The sequence below is a fragment of the Crocodylus siamensis genome, chromosome 12, assembly GCF_052110815.1.
Source record: "Crocodylus siamensis isolate JL-2025a chromosome 12, ASM5211081v1, whole genome shotgun sequence".
Taxonomy (NCBI): domain Eukaryota; kingdom Metazoa; phylum Chordata; order Crocodylia; family Crocodylidae; genus Crocodylus; species Crocodylus siamensis.
In genome coordinates this window covers 34,176,113-34,193,851 of record NC_143406.1, presented here as the reverse complement: position 1 = coordinate 34,193,851, position 17,739 = coordinate 34,176,113, and the positions used below count along the sequence as shown (strand labels likewise).

The following is a 17,739-nucleotide window of genomic DNA, read 5'->3' as shown; positions in this document are numbered from 1 at the left end:
TCAGTTTGAAAAGATTAGTGCTTTAAATTAACAGTTCAGATTTGGTAGCTTTTAATTAAGTTTTCAGACTGTCTTTTAGGCTAGGGACAAAAATTGCAGATATACTGGTATAAGTGATTGGAAAACAGTTTAGATCTGTAATACAACAGAAGTTCTGTGCATGTAAATGGGTTTAGGGTAAACTTGGATGGATGTAGTATCAGACTTAACTGATTTAAATTAACTTGAATCTGGAGGGGATCTGGGACAGAAGTTCAATTAAACAATTTATCCCACAGTCCCCCACAGAAGATGCTTTTCACCTCCCCCATAAACCCTCCCTCACAGGGTGGGCGAGCTACCTTTTGGCCCAAGATATCTGCAGGGAGGCATGCGTTCAGGAGATCCCTGGCTCAAAGAAACCCATGCCAAAAAAAAGCGGGGGCGGGGAAGGTGTATGTTTCAGCAGTATGCACTGCCGAAAACTGGAGCCTGGCCAGCTAGAGCCACACTCTGGTTGCTGGCCAGTAGGGTTATGCAAAGCTTTGGGTCACAATTCAGAGATGATTCGGAGGCCGAATCTACAAATCCAGATCGAATCACTAGAAGCTTTAGGCTCTCCAAATAGATTCGGAAAAGATTAGGAGATTCGGTCATAGGGTATAATGGGGAATCAATGAAATATCTATAACTTTGTTGGTTTTTGGCTAATTCAGATGAAACTTGCGTGGTGATAAGTGCAGGAGTTTCTGGGAAACTGGACCTCAAATCCCAAAAGCAAAACTCATGTTGCGTGTATGTGTTAAGCCATAGCAGGGTGAAAACTGCAGGAGTGGTGGCTCTTACTGAGGCCACAAAGCCTGCCAAGTTTCAAGGAGATAGATGCAGGGGTTTCTGGGTAACTGCACCTCAAACTGCTGACAAGCAAAACTCATGACATGCCTTACACCGTGTGTTATAGGCACAAGGAGGTGAAAACTGCATGGGTGGTAGCCCCTGCTGCAGCCACAAAGCCTACCAGCTGTCAGGGAGATAGGTGCAGGGCCCCAGAGCCCAGACTCTCCCTGCACCGCTGGTCGCAGGCAGGCAAAACTCGTGACATGGGTGCTTGTGGGACTGTGTGCTCCTGTCAGGTGCGCCCTTGCTCGCACTGGGGCCTCTGCACAACATGGCAGTGTGCTCCTGTGAGGCCTCTTCCTCCACATCAGCCTTGGCCCAGTCTACCACAGTAAATGACAGCAGGTCAGCATAACTTAGCTGGCTCAACGCCAATAGCACCAGCAGCATCAAAGGTATCCAGACGGAACTGCCACAGAGCCTTTGCTTCTTGCTGTCAACTCCTTTATAAAACGAAAGTTGTTGTGTTGGATATATGTTACTCATGGTGTGTGATGGCTTATCTTGTGTTTTTATGTTTATATGTTTATTATGAAAAAAAGTGAAATAGTTAGAAAAATATATCTTAGGAAGCTTTTGGGTTGAAAAAGCCTTTGTCAAGTTGAGGAAGTACCTGCAGTTGGTGTCTCTCCTGGTCCTGGATGGAAGGAATAGTAAAGAAGCTAGAGGCTGGCCTGGCAAGCAATGCAGGTGAGAGAGGCAGTCAGTGAAAATGGAAATGGAGGTGTTGGGGTGAGGAACAGGCTGGGGAAGGGGGATGTAGCAGCACAAGTAAAAGTGCAGAGGTACCTGGGCAGTCAAATGTCTGAGTGTTGCCTGCCTGCGGCCAGAGGTGCAGGACCCCAGAACCCAGACTCCCCCTGCAGTTTTCACCCCCCTGTGCCTTAACACACACACTGTCACCTATGTCATGAGTTTTGCTTGTCAGTAGTTTGAGGTACAGTTTCGCAGAAACCGCTGCATCTTTCATCCTGAAACTTGGCACGCTTCGTGCCCTTTGCAGCAGCTACCGCCCCTGCAAGTTTCATCTGAATCAGCCAAAAAACAACAAAGTTATAGATATTTAATTGATTCCCCTATTATAACCTATGGCCAAATCTCTTCCAAATCGATTCGGCCAACTTGAATAAAAAATGTGATTCGGACCTCCGAATCGAATCAGCCAAATACAAATTGCACAGACCTACTGGCCAGGCTTCCTGTCATGCCTGCAGCCTCGGGAGGACCCCAGATACGGCTGCTGGAGCCAGCACAGTTGCTGGGTGCTGCCTCGCATCCGGGGTAACCTGCTCTGTGGCACAGGTGTTTCCTGGGGATGGGTAGCAGCGACCTGTCCCCGGGGAAAGAAATGTCTGCGCTTGACTGTACTAGCTCAATGCGGAGTATTTAACGTATTCTGTCACTTCATATTTATTTTAGTTCTTGGAGTCTGATTCGTTTTTAGTTCTTGTCAGATTCTTTTTATGAATAGTGTATCATTATACATCTCATTTTAGATTTGGACACAAGCTAATTATAACAGATCTGTATAAATTAACGGATACTGTGGCAATCCGTGACCAAGGAAATGGACGATTAGTATGTCTTCTACCCAGCAGCCAAGCACGGCAAAGTCCTTTAGGATCTTCGCAGTCTCATGATGGCTCATCAGCCACCTGCAGTCCTATAATATTTGAAGAGTTGGAGTATCATGAACCCATTTGCAAACAACACTGCCTGGATAAAGACTTCAGGTAGAATGCATGTGGAAACGTCTTTTTTTTTTCCAGAAGTATTTTACGTGAAAGTTCAGATCTTACCTTCTGAGTATAATCCTATTGCACCTTGCTCAAGTCCCTGAAGAAAGTGTTAACATTCCTACTTCTGTAACATCATTATCCAAGCCTTTAGACTAAGTCACAAAAAGCAGCAAGCAGGTGGGGAACTCCATGCACCTTTTGCGTTAACTGTTTTTCAAGCACTTCAGCTTGGTGGAATAAGATTGTACTTGAGCATCTAATGGGTGAAATAGGGTCTGGCCCTGGGTATATACCATTTTTAAAAGATTCATCAGTGAGTGAATGTCCTGTTTTAAAGCTTGTGCTAAATCAGAATGGATCAAGTGGAGTGGGGAACAAAGTGGTATTTCATGTAGTGTCCTGGTTTGAGTTGTTTTTTCTGAGAAATTTGGGTTTATGCTTCAGTCCCATTGCTGAAGATGTAACACTTGTTAGGCAGAGATCGAAATGGATATCAGTTTCCTGATTTGGTTAGAGAAGTGTAGTGAGGAAAATGCAGAATAATTTTATAATTTCATAAATTTGCTTTTCTACTTGCCCTACAGTTTGTTCTTCCTTCTCCTAAGTCAGTTAGCAGTCAATAATGCCTGCTGCTAATCCATGTTATAATAAGCTTTTTTATAGGGTTATTTGTCAGCAACTGTAGATATCTCAAGAACACTTGCTGGCAATATGCAGCTGGCTAGTTACAACATGCTGGTTCTCCTCATTCACATAATACTGAACCATCTCCCGTCCCACGCACATAGTATTCAGAGATTCAATTGTGCAAAGTGCATACCAAAGGAAGGGAGAACTGCCATTCCAGAAGCGTTTTTCCAGTTAGTACCAGTATTGTACATGTACTTGTATGCAAAATAACCTGTGCTCAAAGGATAAGTATGTCATAATTAATTATTTGTGTCATTTTTACAGTGAACACGAGTTTGATCCAGACTCCTACAAAATTCCTTTTGTAATTTTGTCTTTGAAGACATTTGCACCACAAGTCCATAGTCTGCTGCAGACGCATGAGGGCACTTTGCCTTTACTAAGGTAAACTTGAGGTTTTGATTTATTTATTTTTTTAAATTTCTGTATCAATTTAACTTCTCCTTCTCTTACAACACGCTAAAGTGTTGTGAAATGGTATATTTATAACAGACGTAAGTGTCTCTTAGCAGCTGAGGTTTTTTTTGTTGCAACAACTTTTTGTCCAATAATTCTGAGAGCAGTTAAATAAAGACTTGTTTTTGTGGAGTCAAATAATATCTATGCCCTCTTATTAATAGGATTTTTAGAAGTTTCTTGAGCAAGGAATATATCCCCTTTTATAGCATTGTATTTATTCATAAGATGAATGGCAGTAGAGTAAGATCTTTATTATTTACCAGGGTTTCTTTTGTTCTTCACCCCCCTGTCCTTTTGTTTTTAAAGTTTTCCTGATTGCTATACTTCGGAGTTCAGTGATCTAGAAATAGTACAGGAAGGCCAGGGAGGAGTTCCCTTGGAGCATCTCATCACCTGTGTTCCTGGAGTTAATATTGCCACTGCTCAAAATGGCATTAAAGTTGTTAAATGGATACACAACAAACCACCACCCCCTACTACAGGTACCATATAACTTGCTTTTTCACTTTCATTCTTTGTATCTGGGCATCCAACAGGAAAGGAAAATCATTGTTAGTTCTCAGAAAAAATATATATATTGTGAAGACTGAGTTAATCCATAAAATTGTTGAATCAACCATTTTAAAATGTCTGAAAGTATTTTTTTTTTTTTGTTTGTTTGTTTCAACAGTGTTGCATATGATAAACTTTCCTGTTATTTGGTGGGGTATGGAAAACTATTTGATAACAATTGTGTAACAACTTTTAAATTGCATAGATATTCCCATTTTGGGGTATATAGCAATGATAAAATCTCAGTAATGTGCATAGTTGTATGAAGCAAATGTCTTCTCATTCTAAATAAAATTCTCCTCCTTAGATCCATGGCTGCTTCGATCTAAAAGCCCTGTAGGTAACCCACAGCTTATTCAGTTCAGTAGAGAAGTGATTGATCTGCTTAAAAGCCAGCCATCCTGTATCATACCTGTCAGTAAATTCATCCCAACATATCACCATCACTTTGCAAAACAGTGCCGTGTGTCTGACTATGGGTATTCCAAGTTAATGGAGCTGCTGGAAGCAGTGCCTCATGTACTGCAAGTGAGTTAAATGCCACTCCTTTGTCTTGTTAAAATGTAAATTTATATCTAGAATCAGCTCACTTAATGAGTCTGTCAGTAATTGCCACTTTATGTAATAGACACTGTAATTGTTATCCTGTCATGTTTGCAAAGGAAATGGTTGGGCTTGGAGTCAGTTGTTTGGTTCTGGTGAGAGAATTGTCATAACTGTTTCTCTGTGCATGTGTGTGTATGTGTAGCGGGGGGGACATTTTTGATTTTAATAAACTTCTAAATATATAAAGCTCTGTTAAGTTTAACTTGTGGCAGTGGAATTTTGAAGTCTACTTTAAGTTGTAGTTTATCTTCTGCTGCTGTATTTAGCTAGCTGTTTGCAGAATATATTAATTTGTGTTCAGTAATAAGACCAGGCAGAGCATCAGTATTACAGATTGGAACCATATGAGAGGTCTTCCTCCCCACCCCCTTATTAGGAACTTGCTTGGTCCCAGGGATACTCAGCTGGTCCTTCAGTATAGTATTTGTGGTAACATTAGCAGGGCTTTGGAAAAACTGTGCGAGTTGTGGAATTTTTAATAACCTATGCTAACCCCATGTAGCAGAAAAACTTAGCACACATCTCTGCCCGTGATTTGGCTATGAAGAAGTGTATGTAAATGTAGCATCTCATAGCCATATACTTGGCATACTGTTTTTACTTATGCTTCTCTTCTGTTCTTATTTACATTTCTAGCTAAATAGCTCAATATTATTATTATAAGCAGGGATCCTGGTTTTCTCTCTTTAAAAATTGCAAATTCTCTGATTTAAAAATCTGTCATGGATTCTCTGATTTTAAAAACTCCCAATCCACAATTAAAATGAAACGCTGCTATATACATAAAATCAATTGAACACAACATTTTATTGATATATTTACAATTATAAAGCAATTTGGAAGCCTACTAATGCCTTAGTTACTATAATCAAATCAATTCTAAATACTTACAAATGTTGGCATTTGATTTTGGGTTTCTTTATCATGGAAAATCAGAGCTTCTCCTGCCTTCTTCACTTACCAGGATGTGGGTCCACCTGCAGCTGTTTGCCCCCCCACCCCCTCACAGCTTTGGTGATGCTGAGAAGCCCTGATATGCTGGTACCCTGCTCATGCCACTGCCCCTCACCCCAAACTCACAGGCCCCTGGCCCTGCTGGTGCTCCTCACTCCCCACCCACAGCCCCCACCCTGCCAGAGGGGGCCCCCAGCTTCCAGGGCTATAAGGCCAGAGACACAGAACCACAACCCCCTGCTCCTGCCTCCAGCAGTGCCTGAGCCCCTGCTGCCGCCTATGGGAGGCAATGGCTGCTACAGCCCAGTGGAGTGTGGAGCCTGGCTCCCTCTCCCCCATGGGCATCATGGCTGGAGCGGAGCCCGTGGGAGATGGGGTGGGGCAGATGCAGGCTGGAGGCTCAGGGCTGCTCCCCTCCCCCTGGGGCCTCCACAGCCCAGCAGGCAGCACCCAGAATGGCAGGGCAGAGGTTGGTGCCATTGCTGGGAGCTCCTCACTGCCATGGCGAGGCACTCCCTGTCCACTAGGCAGCAGTGGGGGTGGTGGTACGGAGTTGTTCCCTGCTGCTGCCGGGCAGCCAGAGGGCACCTGCCATGGTGATGTAGGGCTCCCAGCACCATGTCTCCCCACCCTGCTATGCCCTGCCATGCTGGGTCCCACTTGCTGGAAGGCCCCAGGGGGAAGGCTGCAGGGCAGGAAACCCTGAGCCTGCAGCTGTCAGCCTGCATCTGCCTCCACCCCATGCACAGATCTGGAGGGCATGTGCCCCCCCCCCCCCCCCATGCCTTCCCAGGAGTGCATGCAGTGGCAGGGAGCCGACTGTGTCCCCCATCCCATCCCCCCTCTGCCCCCTGGACAAGCTGCCCTGCGGCTCCATCCTGCTCCCTGCCTGGGCCCTGCGACCAAATATTCCAGCCCTGGGCCTCAGGCCCCATGCATCACGCCAACTAGGCAGTGCTCCCAGCCCTAGCCCTGCACAACTTGCTTCCTCCCTCACTATGGGGGCCTCAGTCCTCCCTCCCACCCCAGACTTACCTGCAGGGAGCTGTGTGAGCTGCTTTCCACATTGCCTGGCTGCCATGTGCATGTGTGCGTGCACATGCATGTAGCGCCTTATACCTGATCGCTGCCCTCCTCCCACTCCCCCCAGCCCCTTGCAGTCTGGAACTCTGTCAACCTGCGAGGAGAAACCTGCCGTTTCCCTGACTATAAGGAGATGTTTGTGGCTTGGTTTCCATGCTCAAGTGTCTTTTTTTTTTATTTCTTTTTTAATCTTATAGATCCTTGGCATGGGCTCCAGACGCTTGTTGACCCTAACGCACAGGGCCCAAGTAAAACGTTTCACTCAAGATTTATTGAAACTTCTTAAATCCCAGGCCAGCAAACAAGTTATCGTGAGAGAATTCTTACAGGCTTATCACTGGTAAGTTGACTCTTGTCTTTAGCCACCTGTCAAAACATCTAGTCCATATTTTAATTTAATTTTGTTCTAAAATACAATGTGTAATAGGGTTGAAGTTAGCATTCTCTGTAATAACGGACAATTGTTAGAATGACAGAGCCCTTTTTTTAGTAGGGAGCCTCAGCATTTAAAGGAAGATAGGAAATAGCAGTTTAATGTATGCCTTTATGAAACTAGTATGTGAGCCTTTGTCAGTTAACATTTTCTTGTATTACAAAAAAAAAAAGCATTTCTTTCCCTAAAAAGCTACTAAAGTTTTTTCTCTATTATAGTTTCAGGGTTTTATTGGCAAGTCTTACACCTGAAAGTGTGAATGTGCATTATGCACATTCTTCTGAGGGATTCCTTGGCAGGGATTCTACATTACTGTATAGAACAGTGCAGGCCAACCTTTTTGGCAGGTGTGCTGCAGATCAGCCCTGCACCATGCCCCAAAGCAGCTCCAATCCCATTCTTCTGCCCAATCAGCTGTTCTTCTTTCTGTTCCCTTCTCTGCGCTTCCTGCCCAGTGTGGTGCTCTGCTTTCTGCTTCATGCACTATTTGCCACAGTGCTGCCTGTGCCATGTGCCACCCAAAGGCAGCCTGTGGCATGTGTTGCAAGTTGCTTGTGGATTTGCTCCCAATGGGAACAACCTGCTACAGGGCTGCCCCTGCCCTGCTCTGCCCCCCTGCAGCAGCCAGGGGGAGCTCCAGGCTCCCCCTTGATGGTAACTGGGCAGGGAAGCAGGGCCAGTCCCCATGTGGATGGGGCCAGGCTGGAGCCGGAACTGTCTCTTGGCCCCATACACATCAGAAGGGGTCCTGATGTGCATGGGACTAGGAGACAGATGCTGCTACAGACCTGTCCTGTCCCGTGCACACGGGGACGAGCTCTGTACCTAGTGGGACTTCCCAACGCAGCCCAGGGCTGGCTGGGAACTATCCTGTTCTGGGGCAGGTCCCAGCCAGCTCTGGGGTGGGTGGGGAATCCTCCTCGTGCAGGCGCCTCCTAGTCCCAGCTCCACAAGTGGAGTAGGGGCTGGGACATTGCTCCCTGCCTCCACCACCTACCTATTTTTTATTTGTATTAGTCTGAGGTTGGTACATACAACCTGATTCTCTTCCCCATGCATCTCTAGTTTCAGATTGTTCATGAAATAATCATGGTTTATGATGTGTTGATGTTACTGGCAGTATGAACATATTTCTTAAGTTCATTGAGAGTTAGGGTTTTCTTCTGCTGATTCCAATTTTATAGGTGGAAACCAACTGTTGTTTTGCCATTTTACTGACCGATGTAAAATTATTCTTTACTTGCTTTACAATTAAATTGCATATAGGTGTTTCTCTAAAGATTGGGATGTTACTGAATATGGAGTATGCGAGTTGGTGGATATAATAGCAGAAATTCCAGATACAACCATCTGTTTGTCTCAGCAGGACAATGAAATGGTAATATGCATTCCCAAAAGAGGTACAGCTTTAAACTTTTTTTCTTTTTGCGATTGTCCAATAGATTATTTTCATATACTTAAGCTCTTTGGCTAACATAAATCAGAATAGAAGTGTTGTCTTTCTCTCAGGGCTACTTTTTGGGTCCTGTACTCATTGTAGAAGTTAAATGATACCTTTCCTATCATAACTCTGTATCTGAGATGCTTGTATAGAAAATTTTCCCTTTACATTACTAGACTGAAATTAACGTTATGCTATTACTGTCATGTTCTTGTATCAGTTTTAGCAAGTAGCATCAAGTGTAGTTGAATTTTGTTTGAAAGATGGCTAGATAAGTCTGTCTGTTTTAGTAATCAGTTTTTTTGGTTGCCTCCACTTTACCAAAGAACAGTTGGAAACTATCTGAAATAATCATGTGAAGCTCTGTAGAGATTTACTATAAGAATAAAGACTTCTTCCAATAAGGAAATAATGGCTTGTGACCAGCAATAATTAATTTTTACTCTCCAATCAGCCGCAACCACATTTTGTTTGTAGGCCTTGTTTCATATGACTCCACAAAAAAATTGGCTTACTTCATTCAGGTGTTTCTTTTATTTTTAGAACGCACTCAAGAAGAAATGGAAAGAACAAAACAGTTCTCCAAGGAGGTAGTTGACTTGCTGCGTCATCAACCTCATTTCCGAATGCCTTTTAATAAATTTATTCCTTCTTACCACCACCACTTTGGCCGTCAATGCAAACTTGCTTATTATGGGTTTACTAAACTCCTTGAACTCTTTGAAGCCATACCAGATGTCTTACAAGTAAGTCTGACAATTCCAAGGTTTAAGTACTTTTCATATCTCATTCGTCAAGCTGGTTTTTTTGCCTTCATCAAGAACTATTTTTGGTAGCTTACTACACTGCGTGTTGTGAATTGTATTACTTGCCTATGGCCCTACTTTACTAAATACATCTGATCCTCCCTATTTTTTATAATCTTTAAGTAGTTTAAACTGGTTTTTATACGTTGAATTTAACACGTTTACTTTCTGTATTTCTCTTAATTTAGTCTGTAGATCTACATTCAATCAACATTTTAAGCCCAACTTAACCAGGTGTCCTTTTAGGACTTCCTTTCAGTTCTACTTGTTTTGTAGATCCTCTTTGCAAGGTAGCTGAATATTTATGTAAAATAAAGAATACATACCTTAGTTTCTTGCATACAACGTGCCCCCAAATAATACACAACTTGTTTTTAAAAGCAACAGAATGCCGGGGCAGGAGGGGAGAAATAGCTGTGTAAAGCAAGAACGGGGCCTGATCTTTAGCTGACTCACCGTCCCTTTCCTGCGTAACCAAAAAGAAATCCCTAGCTGCTGCTGAGCACTGGTCTCCCTAGGCGGACCTATGATTTTAAAAAGAGCTAAGAAGTTTGTGATAAACAGCTAAAGAGGGTGTGAAATGAAGACAGGAGTGCTAGTGGACAAATTTCCATAAGAAAGATTAGTTTGATCAGTGGAACATCAAGACCATTAAAAAGGGGAGACTACCATTAACACCTGCAAAGTGAAAAACAAAGGCTTCCTGTAGCAGCCCAGGTATTATTACTGTTCCGTGTAGAGCAGGAATCAAACCAGGTTGCCTCCAATTCTAAGCAAAAAATCAGCTTCTCCACTTAAGAGACACACCTGATTTTAGGTTGCATGTTGTGTGAGAAAATACCCTCTCTTTTCCCATTGTTGTTATTACTGCTAATTACAGCTTGGAGTTTTTGCTCAGTTTTTTTTTTAAAAGTATATTTTCTTTTAGGTATTAGAATGTGGAGAGGAAAAAATTCTTACACTCACAGAGGTGGAACGAGTCAAAGCTCTTGCAGCCCAGTTGGTTAAACTGCTGCGGTCTCAGAAGGATAACTGTCTTATGATGACTGATTTACTTACAGAATACAGTAAAACATTTGGTTACGCATTGCGTCTTCATGACTATGATGTCAGCTCAGTTCCAGCTTTAATGCAAAAACTTTGCCATGTTGTAAAGGTAAATATTTTTGGCGTGCCCTTCTTTTAAAAAGAGCATAAATGTCATGTTAAGGCAGGAAGGTATGTCAGGTTTTCCAGTGGAAGGGTGTAGATGGGTGGACGTGTGTATGTGCAGACAGACTTGACAATCAAAATCTTTCCAAGTGAAATGAAACATTTTGGGCACATGAGTAGCACAGATTCGTATTAACCTTTTTTTATACATCTCTCTTTTTTTCCAGGTTGGTGATACAGAATCTGGCAAACAGATTCAGCTGATAAATAGAAAATCTCTTCGGACTCTGACTGCACAACTGCTGGTGTTGCTGATGTCTTGGAATGGCACCTCCTTTCTTTCTGTTGACCAGCTGAAAAGGCATTATGAAACTATCCACAGTACTCCCCTTAATCCATGTGAATATGGATTTATGACTTTGACTGAACTGCTAAAGAGTCTGCCTTATTTAGTGGAGGTATAGAAGTTGATTTGGTTTGATTTTAAGTTGCTTACCTTTATTTGTGACCTTATAGTCTGTACTGTCAGAAACTCTTGTACTGTCAGAAAACTGTATGACTAAAAAGTTTGTACACTCTTTATTTTTCTTTTACGCAGGTTTTTACTGATGATGCAGAAGAAGAATACGTGAAACTTACTTATCTATATACGTTTGCAAAGAATGTAAGGTCCTTGCTTCATACCTATCATTATCAGCAGATCTTCCTTCATGAGTTTCCCACAGCCTATAGTAAATATACAGGAGAAGTATTGCAGCCTAAGGCATATGGCTATAATAGTCTAGAAGAACTCTTGGGAGCAATTCCACAGGTATGAAGAATTTTTACATTGTTAAGATTTGATTGGCTTAGAATAGCTTTTTAAAGCTTTTCATCAAAACAGTAGACAGTTGAAGTTCTGTCCTGCTGTTAAGTGCTGAACTCTTAATTAAGCAGATGAGGGCGTTACTCTCCCTAGGGCACTTTTACATGTGCTCCTTATGTAGCACCGGGCACTTTTAATTAGCGAGCCGTGTTATTTAAAAGCGCCCGGCGCTGCATCTGGTATAAGTGGCACAACGCGTGTCAGCATTGAAAATGGCAGCAGTGCACATTAAACATGTTTTAGTTCAGCACACTGCTCACCATTTTCTCAGCACTACACGCACTGTGCCACTTACACACCTGGGGCTGACTTAGCACCGGGGGTGTCAATTTACATGCTCCAGCAGACTCAATTACTTAAGATTTGCTTCGATGCACTGAATTTCCAGTGCACTGGAGCTGACTTGCCGCAAGTGTGTAAGTGCCCTTAGAATTCAGCCCAGGGAAAGGATTTTTAAGGTGGCGGGTGACTCTAAGTAGGGTGTTTGCTTACAGCGCAGCTCTATCCCACTGCTAGTACAAATAAACAGACTCGTTACTTAACTGAAAACCACAAGAATATATTAACAGACAACCACAACAACAACAATTACATACAAAAATTATAATACGGTGGTAAGAAAACAATGAGAACAGTATGCAGACTTCAGTCCGTGTACTCCAAACAGTGTTGCAGCTTACATACGCATACAGAGAGCTTAGCTGTTACTTGCTCTCGGACCATGGCCTTTAAGTAAGAAATGTGAGGATTCCCCCCACCTCCCCAGAAGACTTTTCACATCTCCAGGATACTTTTTCTCCTTTTACAAAAGGAACAGGTGACACTTTATCATACAGGTGTTGCTCAATGGGCAAATCCCAAAGTGATCTCTGGGGAGCCTTGTTCCACCCAGGCTAAACACAACTCCAAGCATTCCACAGACACTTGCACAAAAAAACACTCTTAATCTCTCACATTTTCAAAATCACTAGACTCAAGAACTCACACCAGACTCTCACACTCGAATCACGCACAGCAAAAGCTCATGTGACATGGACACGGACATGGACACAAGCTCAGGCCCTTTTATATCTCAAAATCTTATCACATTCATGGTCCAGTCATATCTCTAGGGCACGTCGCTCAACTGCTCATCAGGCTGGTGCATATGTCAAACTAATCAATCTTCACATTTGAAGCCAATTGTTGTCCATCTTGCTTCAGAAGATGTTAATCACCTTTTTGGTGCCAAAATTCCTGTCACCAGAAATTACATGCTTAATATATGTAACTAGGTCAGTACTTAGAGGTGGCAACTTCACTGGTTCCTGAACCTTCATAAACTTCATTCAATGCGCATGTGTTGGACTCAAACTTCTTAACATATGTCACTTTCGGATAGGTCAGTGGATGGATCTAGCATGATCTGCTAAAATAGTTTCAAAGCGTACACCTAGACATACTACTTATTTGTGCATTTATGTCTTTGGCTTAGTTCATGGCTCTAAGCTTCGCTTCAGATAAACCCACCTTTTTCTTTTTAGAGAGTTGGGGTTTTTTTAAACTACTTTTTAATTGGTTTTGAAAATGTGGCATCATGCATCCTATCTAGCTGTCTTGCACATTTTCCCCATTTGTCAAGCCAAAACTTTGTTTTAGTGTGAGTAGCTGTGTAAGTTGATTTTGCTTTTCTTTAGAAATGTTGTCCAAGCTAAAATGAGTGAAAAGTAGGGAGGAGATATTGAGATTTAATGGAGATGCTCTTGTTGAATTCTACTTTTGTCTTTAATAGGTGGTCTGGATAAAAGGACATGGTCATAAGAGAATTGTAGTACTAAAGAATGACATGAAAAGTAAGGAAGTTTGACTTATTTTTTTAATTTTATATAAAGTAATTATTATGCTAATGGTAAATTGGCTTTTATAAGAGATAATCTCAGGCAAATAAACTTGATGTTTTGCAGCTCGTTTTAGCTCACCCAGTTTTTCCCCTGCTGATTATGTGGATGATCATGGAAATCAATTTGCTGATCATAATGAACATATGGAGATTCCAGGATCCTCTGCATCAATGGAACTAAAACTAGGAACACCTACCAATGGTAACACTAAGTTAATTTATATAATAAAATTATTCAGTGTTTGGGAAATATGCTGAAAGCCAAGCAGCATGGGGAAAGTTGTATGACTTGGAAGTTCTTTTAAATGACAAAATTATAGACATTTAACTTTTAAAGCTCTCAGAGCTCTTCCTCCAAAGGCAGGTGAATATTTTTTGGTTTTTGTCCCTTTTATTGCTTAGCCATACCCTGATTAGTTTACATTTTTTTGACCAGGCAAAGTAATTCTTGCATGAATTGGATATTCACAATTACATCCTGGGTTTAATCCCTAAATCCTTGTCAATTTGGCTGCGTAGTTGACACTTGCCAATTATGACCAAGTACTGTGTAGACTTGCTTCTAAATATTTAAAATTGGAAACGTATTTGAAGTTGGGGAGATTTTAAAAGATCTTCCTCCTGTTTCTGCAGTTACTAATCAAACTGAGCAAGAACTTCTTTGCCTCACACATACGTCCCCTATTGACCTCTTGTGTGAGCCAGTTCCTTCATGTTTACCTTCTCCACAACTGAGACCTGATCCAGTGATTCTCGAGTCTGCTGACCTCATTCAGTTTGAAGAGCGTCCCCCACCTCTCTCTGGTATGTTAATAGCTTCAAGATACTTGCCCACATAGTCAAACTGGGCTTCTGATAATCATAATTTGAAATGGCACACCAAGTAAGTTCTCCTGGCTGGATGAGGGTGGGTTGTAGAAGGGGTGTTGCTTCATATTCATTATACTTTTATACGAGAGTCATCCTTCTGAAAGTATGAAAGCGTTCTTGTGTGCTAAATTCATAGGGACTGCTTCGATTCCGTTCTAAAATGCAGTTGCCTTTTATAGTGGCAGCAGTTTTCTCAAACCTTGTGAAATGATAACTGAAGGGACATTACAGTTCTTCAGAGTATTAAAAAGCTTTAATGTGTGAGACGAGAACTAGACCAACACAGTAAGTTAATATTAGATGCCAAAACTAAATGTATCAAAAGCAGTTGAGCACTGAAACAAATTATCCTTGTTTTTAGAACCAAGTTCTAGTCGTGCACCCTCACAGACATCATCTAGTTCTTTTATTGTGGGTCCTGTAAACCAGTTTTTGAAAGCAAAATATCTATAAATAATTCAAATGATTTGTTTGTTTGTTTTTAGAAATTATGATTTTAACTGAAGAAGAAAAACAGAGGATCATCACCACCCCAGTAGCGCAAGAATTGCCCCACAGCTCTGTAGTACCTGCAGCCACAGAGAATACTTCAGTGCCTCCCAGTCAGTCTTCTGAAACCCAACTTAGCAAGGAAGCAATGGACAGCCCAGCCAAAAAACAACACAAAAATAAAGTAAAATTGGCAGCAAATTTTTCACTTGCACCTGTAACCAAGCTTTAAATTTTTCTTCTAGTGTGAAAGACAAATGCTGTTGGACTCTGCACAAAATAAAGCTAACTGCTAGCCCTTATGTATTTTAATGAGGAGGACTAGAAGAGTCACTTAGTTTGTATTTAGATGCATTCTGTGAAGATTTTTGTTTCTTTTACACTGAACACAGCTGTCAGCAGGGCAGACTTTTTTATTATTTTGAAAAAAAATATTTCCAGCATTCATTAAATTATTCTTAAAATTTTACAGTTTTTTTCATAAACTGGTGGTGTTCAGTAAAACAAAATAGAAACTCAACTAGAATGGAATGGATTTTATTTTCTTTAAGCCTCAGTGGTGTAATCCTACATGTAGCATATTATATTCTATAGGATGTTGCTTACTGGTATTGTTTCAGACAGTATTAATAAAATGCATGATCTGTCTTTCAGAAGACCATTGAACAAATATAACTTGCTGGACTGGAATGAGTGAGCAGTTACTGATTGTACTAAGGCGGGGAAATTTGTTATTCGCAATTTGGTGACTTGTAATTGCATTGTGAAACCTTTCGTGTAAAGATGCCTGTAGAAGGTTATATGGATTTTTTGGAAGATTTGTTTTAAATGTTTTCAGTAACTTTCATTCTGTTTAGGAGCTTTCTAGGAAGTTGAGGATGTTTTAAGCTTCCCTTTTATGTTTAATTCTGGTTTGTCAGGAATTAGGTTAAGGAAAGAAAAGATTGTCTTGGTGTCATAAGTTTAAGGTAGAATAAAGACACACTTTTATTGTGTCTAGAAATGAAGTTACTAGAAAGATTCCAATATTTCTAAAATATGCATTTAATGCATAAATTATGGATCATAGAGGTGATATAAAGTGCTTTAAGATGGAATGATTGATGCTATTTCCACTTGCAAGGAAAGCTCTAGCTGTGGAATTGCCAAGGTTGTTCTGCTTAACCTTGTTTTTCTATTTTTTTAAGCATGTTGATAAATGGGAAGCTTACTCTGTTGCGCCGTTTTTTAACTGTGTCTGTTTTTATTCAAAAACTTACTCCTAGTATTGGAAGCATTTTGTTTTTCTCCCCTGTTTCTTTTTTTTGTGGTACTCTGTGGGCTTTTGGAATGTCCAGCCATTGCAAAGGAGGTAAGCCAGTGGGATGACCTTTTATTTCTAGTTAGCTGAAATGCCCAGTGAAGGGAGGCTTTATACCCATTTTGGGTAACCTCGGCATTTACAATGGATTGTATTTGCCAGGCAAAGAATACATTTGAAAGAACCTATGTGCAAAGGTTTACCACTGGTCGAATGGCTTCTGTTTTTGAGATGTGTTATTTGTAACTTGTAGAGATGGAAAGTGGCTCCAGTTTCATAGCCAGCAATTGAAAATGCCACTAAATAATGGCTATAAACAGAATTTTACAAGTCAGATTTTGTTAAAAATCTTTTAAATATAGCCACTATTACCAATACTAAATGTATAGCCATTGTGAATGCAGAGAAACACTTGGAAGTTTTTCTGAGCATTTTGGCACAGTATTTGAGTCCGTACTTAAACCTCTACAGATGTAGTGTTATTGAAAGCAAAATATAGCCTTTTTTTAGAATGCTTTTAATGATTTCAGGAATGGAATGTGAGAACATCTGCTGTTACCTTGCACAGCTTTCTTAAGGTTAACTCTGATCATTTAGATGTCTGTTTCAGTAGCAAGTACAAAAAAAACCTGTAAAATGTATTTTGCAAGATGCAATTACAAGTCATCCAAAGTACTAAGTGGAACCAGATTCTTGATTCTATGGAGGAAAAATTGGAGTATGACTCTGCACTATTTGTTTGTGAATGTGGTGGTTATGCCATTTATGGAGATCAGCACATTTTTTTCTGGATTCATGTGTAATTCTGATTTAAATTGCTGTTTGAGAGTAATAGAATAAAACTTTTGAGAAGTTGTGTTCATAGTCTGAGAAAATAACCAATTGAATTGCAATATATATTTTTCTTATCCAAAAGGTTAAATGAATGATGTGACTTACTGATTCAAAAGAATTAGGACCATGAAACTCTTTGATTTTCAAATTAAATATACAAATTCAGATTCCTGTCCGTTTTAAAAAGTCACTGAAGTCCTCAGTTTATGCACTATCTCGTAGAGGTGGGGGTGGGAGAAAGGGAGGGAAGGGAAGAAAATTGTTTTTCTTAGCTGTCTACTTTGTTTGGACATTTTCTTTTGTGGCTCAAGTGCTGTTTTGTGTGTTGGGACCAAACAAACAGTTCTGTCAATAAAATTTTCAAGCAAGCATAAAACTTTTGCCTTATTTACTGAAAGGGGAAGTGAAGAAATCCTAGAATTCCTGTTTGATTCTGTTCCTTTCCTGCACCCACAACAAATGCCGTCATCCAAGCAGAGTAAATAAATCACTATTTTCTTTATTATTATTGTTTTTAAATCTAAAACCAGCAGTAACTCTAAATTCCAGGGGCACATTTTTAAACAAATGCTTCCTTCAGTTCCTGCAGCTCAAATCATGCAATGTTCTTTCAGTTGATTTTACCTAGCCTTGATCCAGAAGTATGGAGAGGGAACAAGAAGTGTTCCCTCTCCATTATCTAAGGCTGGGGAGGCAGGACGGGAAGAGTAA

At 40.9% G+C, this 17,739-nt stretch overlaps 1 protein-coding gene across 4 annotated transcripts in view; it reads left to right on the top strand.

Annotated features, from left to right (window-relative positions):
• Nucleotides 1-17,393, top strand: part of MARF1 (meiosis regulator and mRNA stability factor 1) — a 34,190-nt gene extending 16,797 nt beyond the window's left edge. For all 4 annotated transcript variants that reach the window (XM_090024015.1, XM_090024013.1, XM_090024014.1 and 1 more), the window contains 14 exons: nucleotides 2,373-2,609; nucleotides 3,570-3,689; nucleotides 4,071-4,246; nucleotides 4,624-4,844; nucleotides 7,157-7,299; nucleotides 8,659-8,792; nucleotides 9,377-9,579; nucleotides 10,568-10,795; nucleotides 11,019-11,249; nucleotides 11,390-11,602; nucleotides 13,428-13,488; nucleotides 13,600-13,737; nucleotides 14,169-14,339; nucleotides 14,891-17,393. In XM_090024015.1, coding sequence (XP_089880141.1) covers nucleotides 2,373-2,609; nucleotides 3,570-3,689; nucleotides 4,071-4,246; nucleotides 4,624-4,844; nucleotides 7,157-7,299; nucleotides 8,659-8,792; nucleotides 9,377-9,579; nucleotides 10,568-10,795; nucleotides 11,019-11,249; nucleotides 11,390-11,602; nucleotides 13,428-13,488; nucleotides 13,600-13,737; nucleotides 14,169-14,339; nucleotides 14,891-15,126 — 2,512 coding nt within the window. In that variant the 3' untranslated portion in view covers nucleotides 15,127-17,393. The remainder of the gene's footprint in view (nucleotides 1-2,372; nucleotides 2,610-3,569; nucleotides 3,690-4,070; nucleotides 4,247-4,623; nucleotides 4,845-7,156; nucleotides 7,300-8,658; nucleotides 8,793-9,376; nucleotides 9,580-10,567; nucleotides 10,796-11,018; nucleotides 11,250-11,389; nucleotides 11,603-13,427; nucleotides 13,489-13,599; nucleotides 13,738-14,168; nucleotides 14,340-14,890) is intronic.
• The last annotated feature ends 346 nt before the right edge of the window (nucleotides 17,394-17,739 follow it).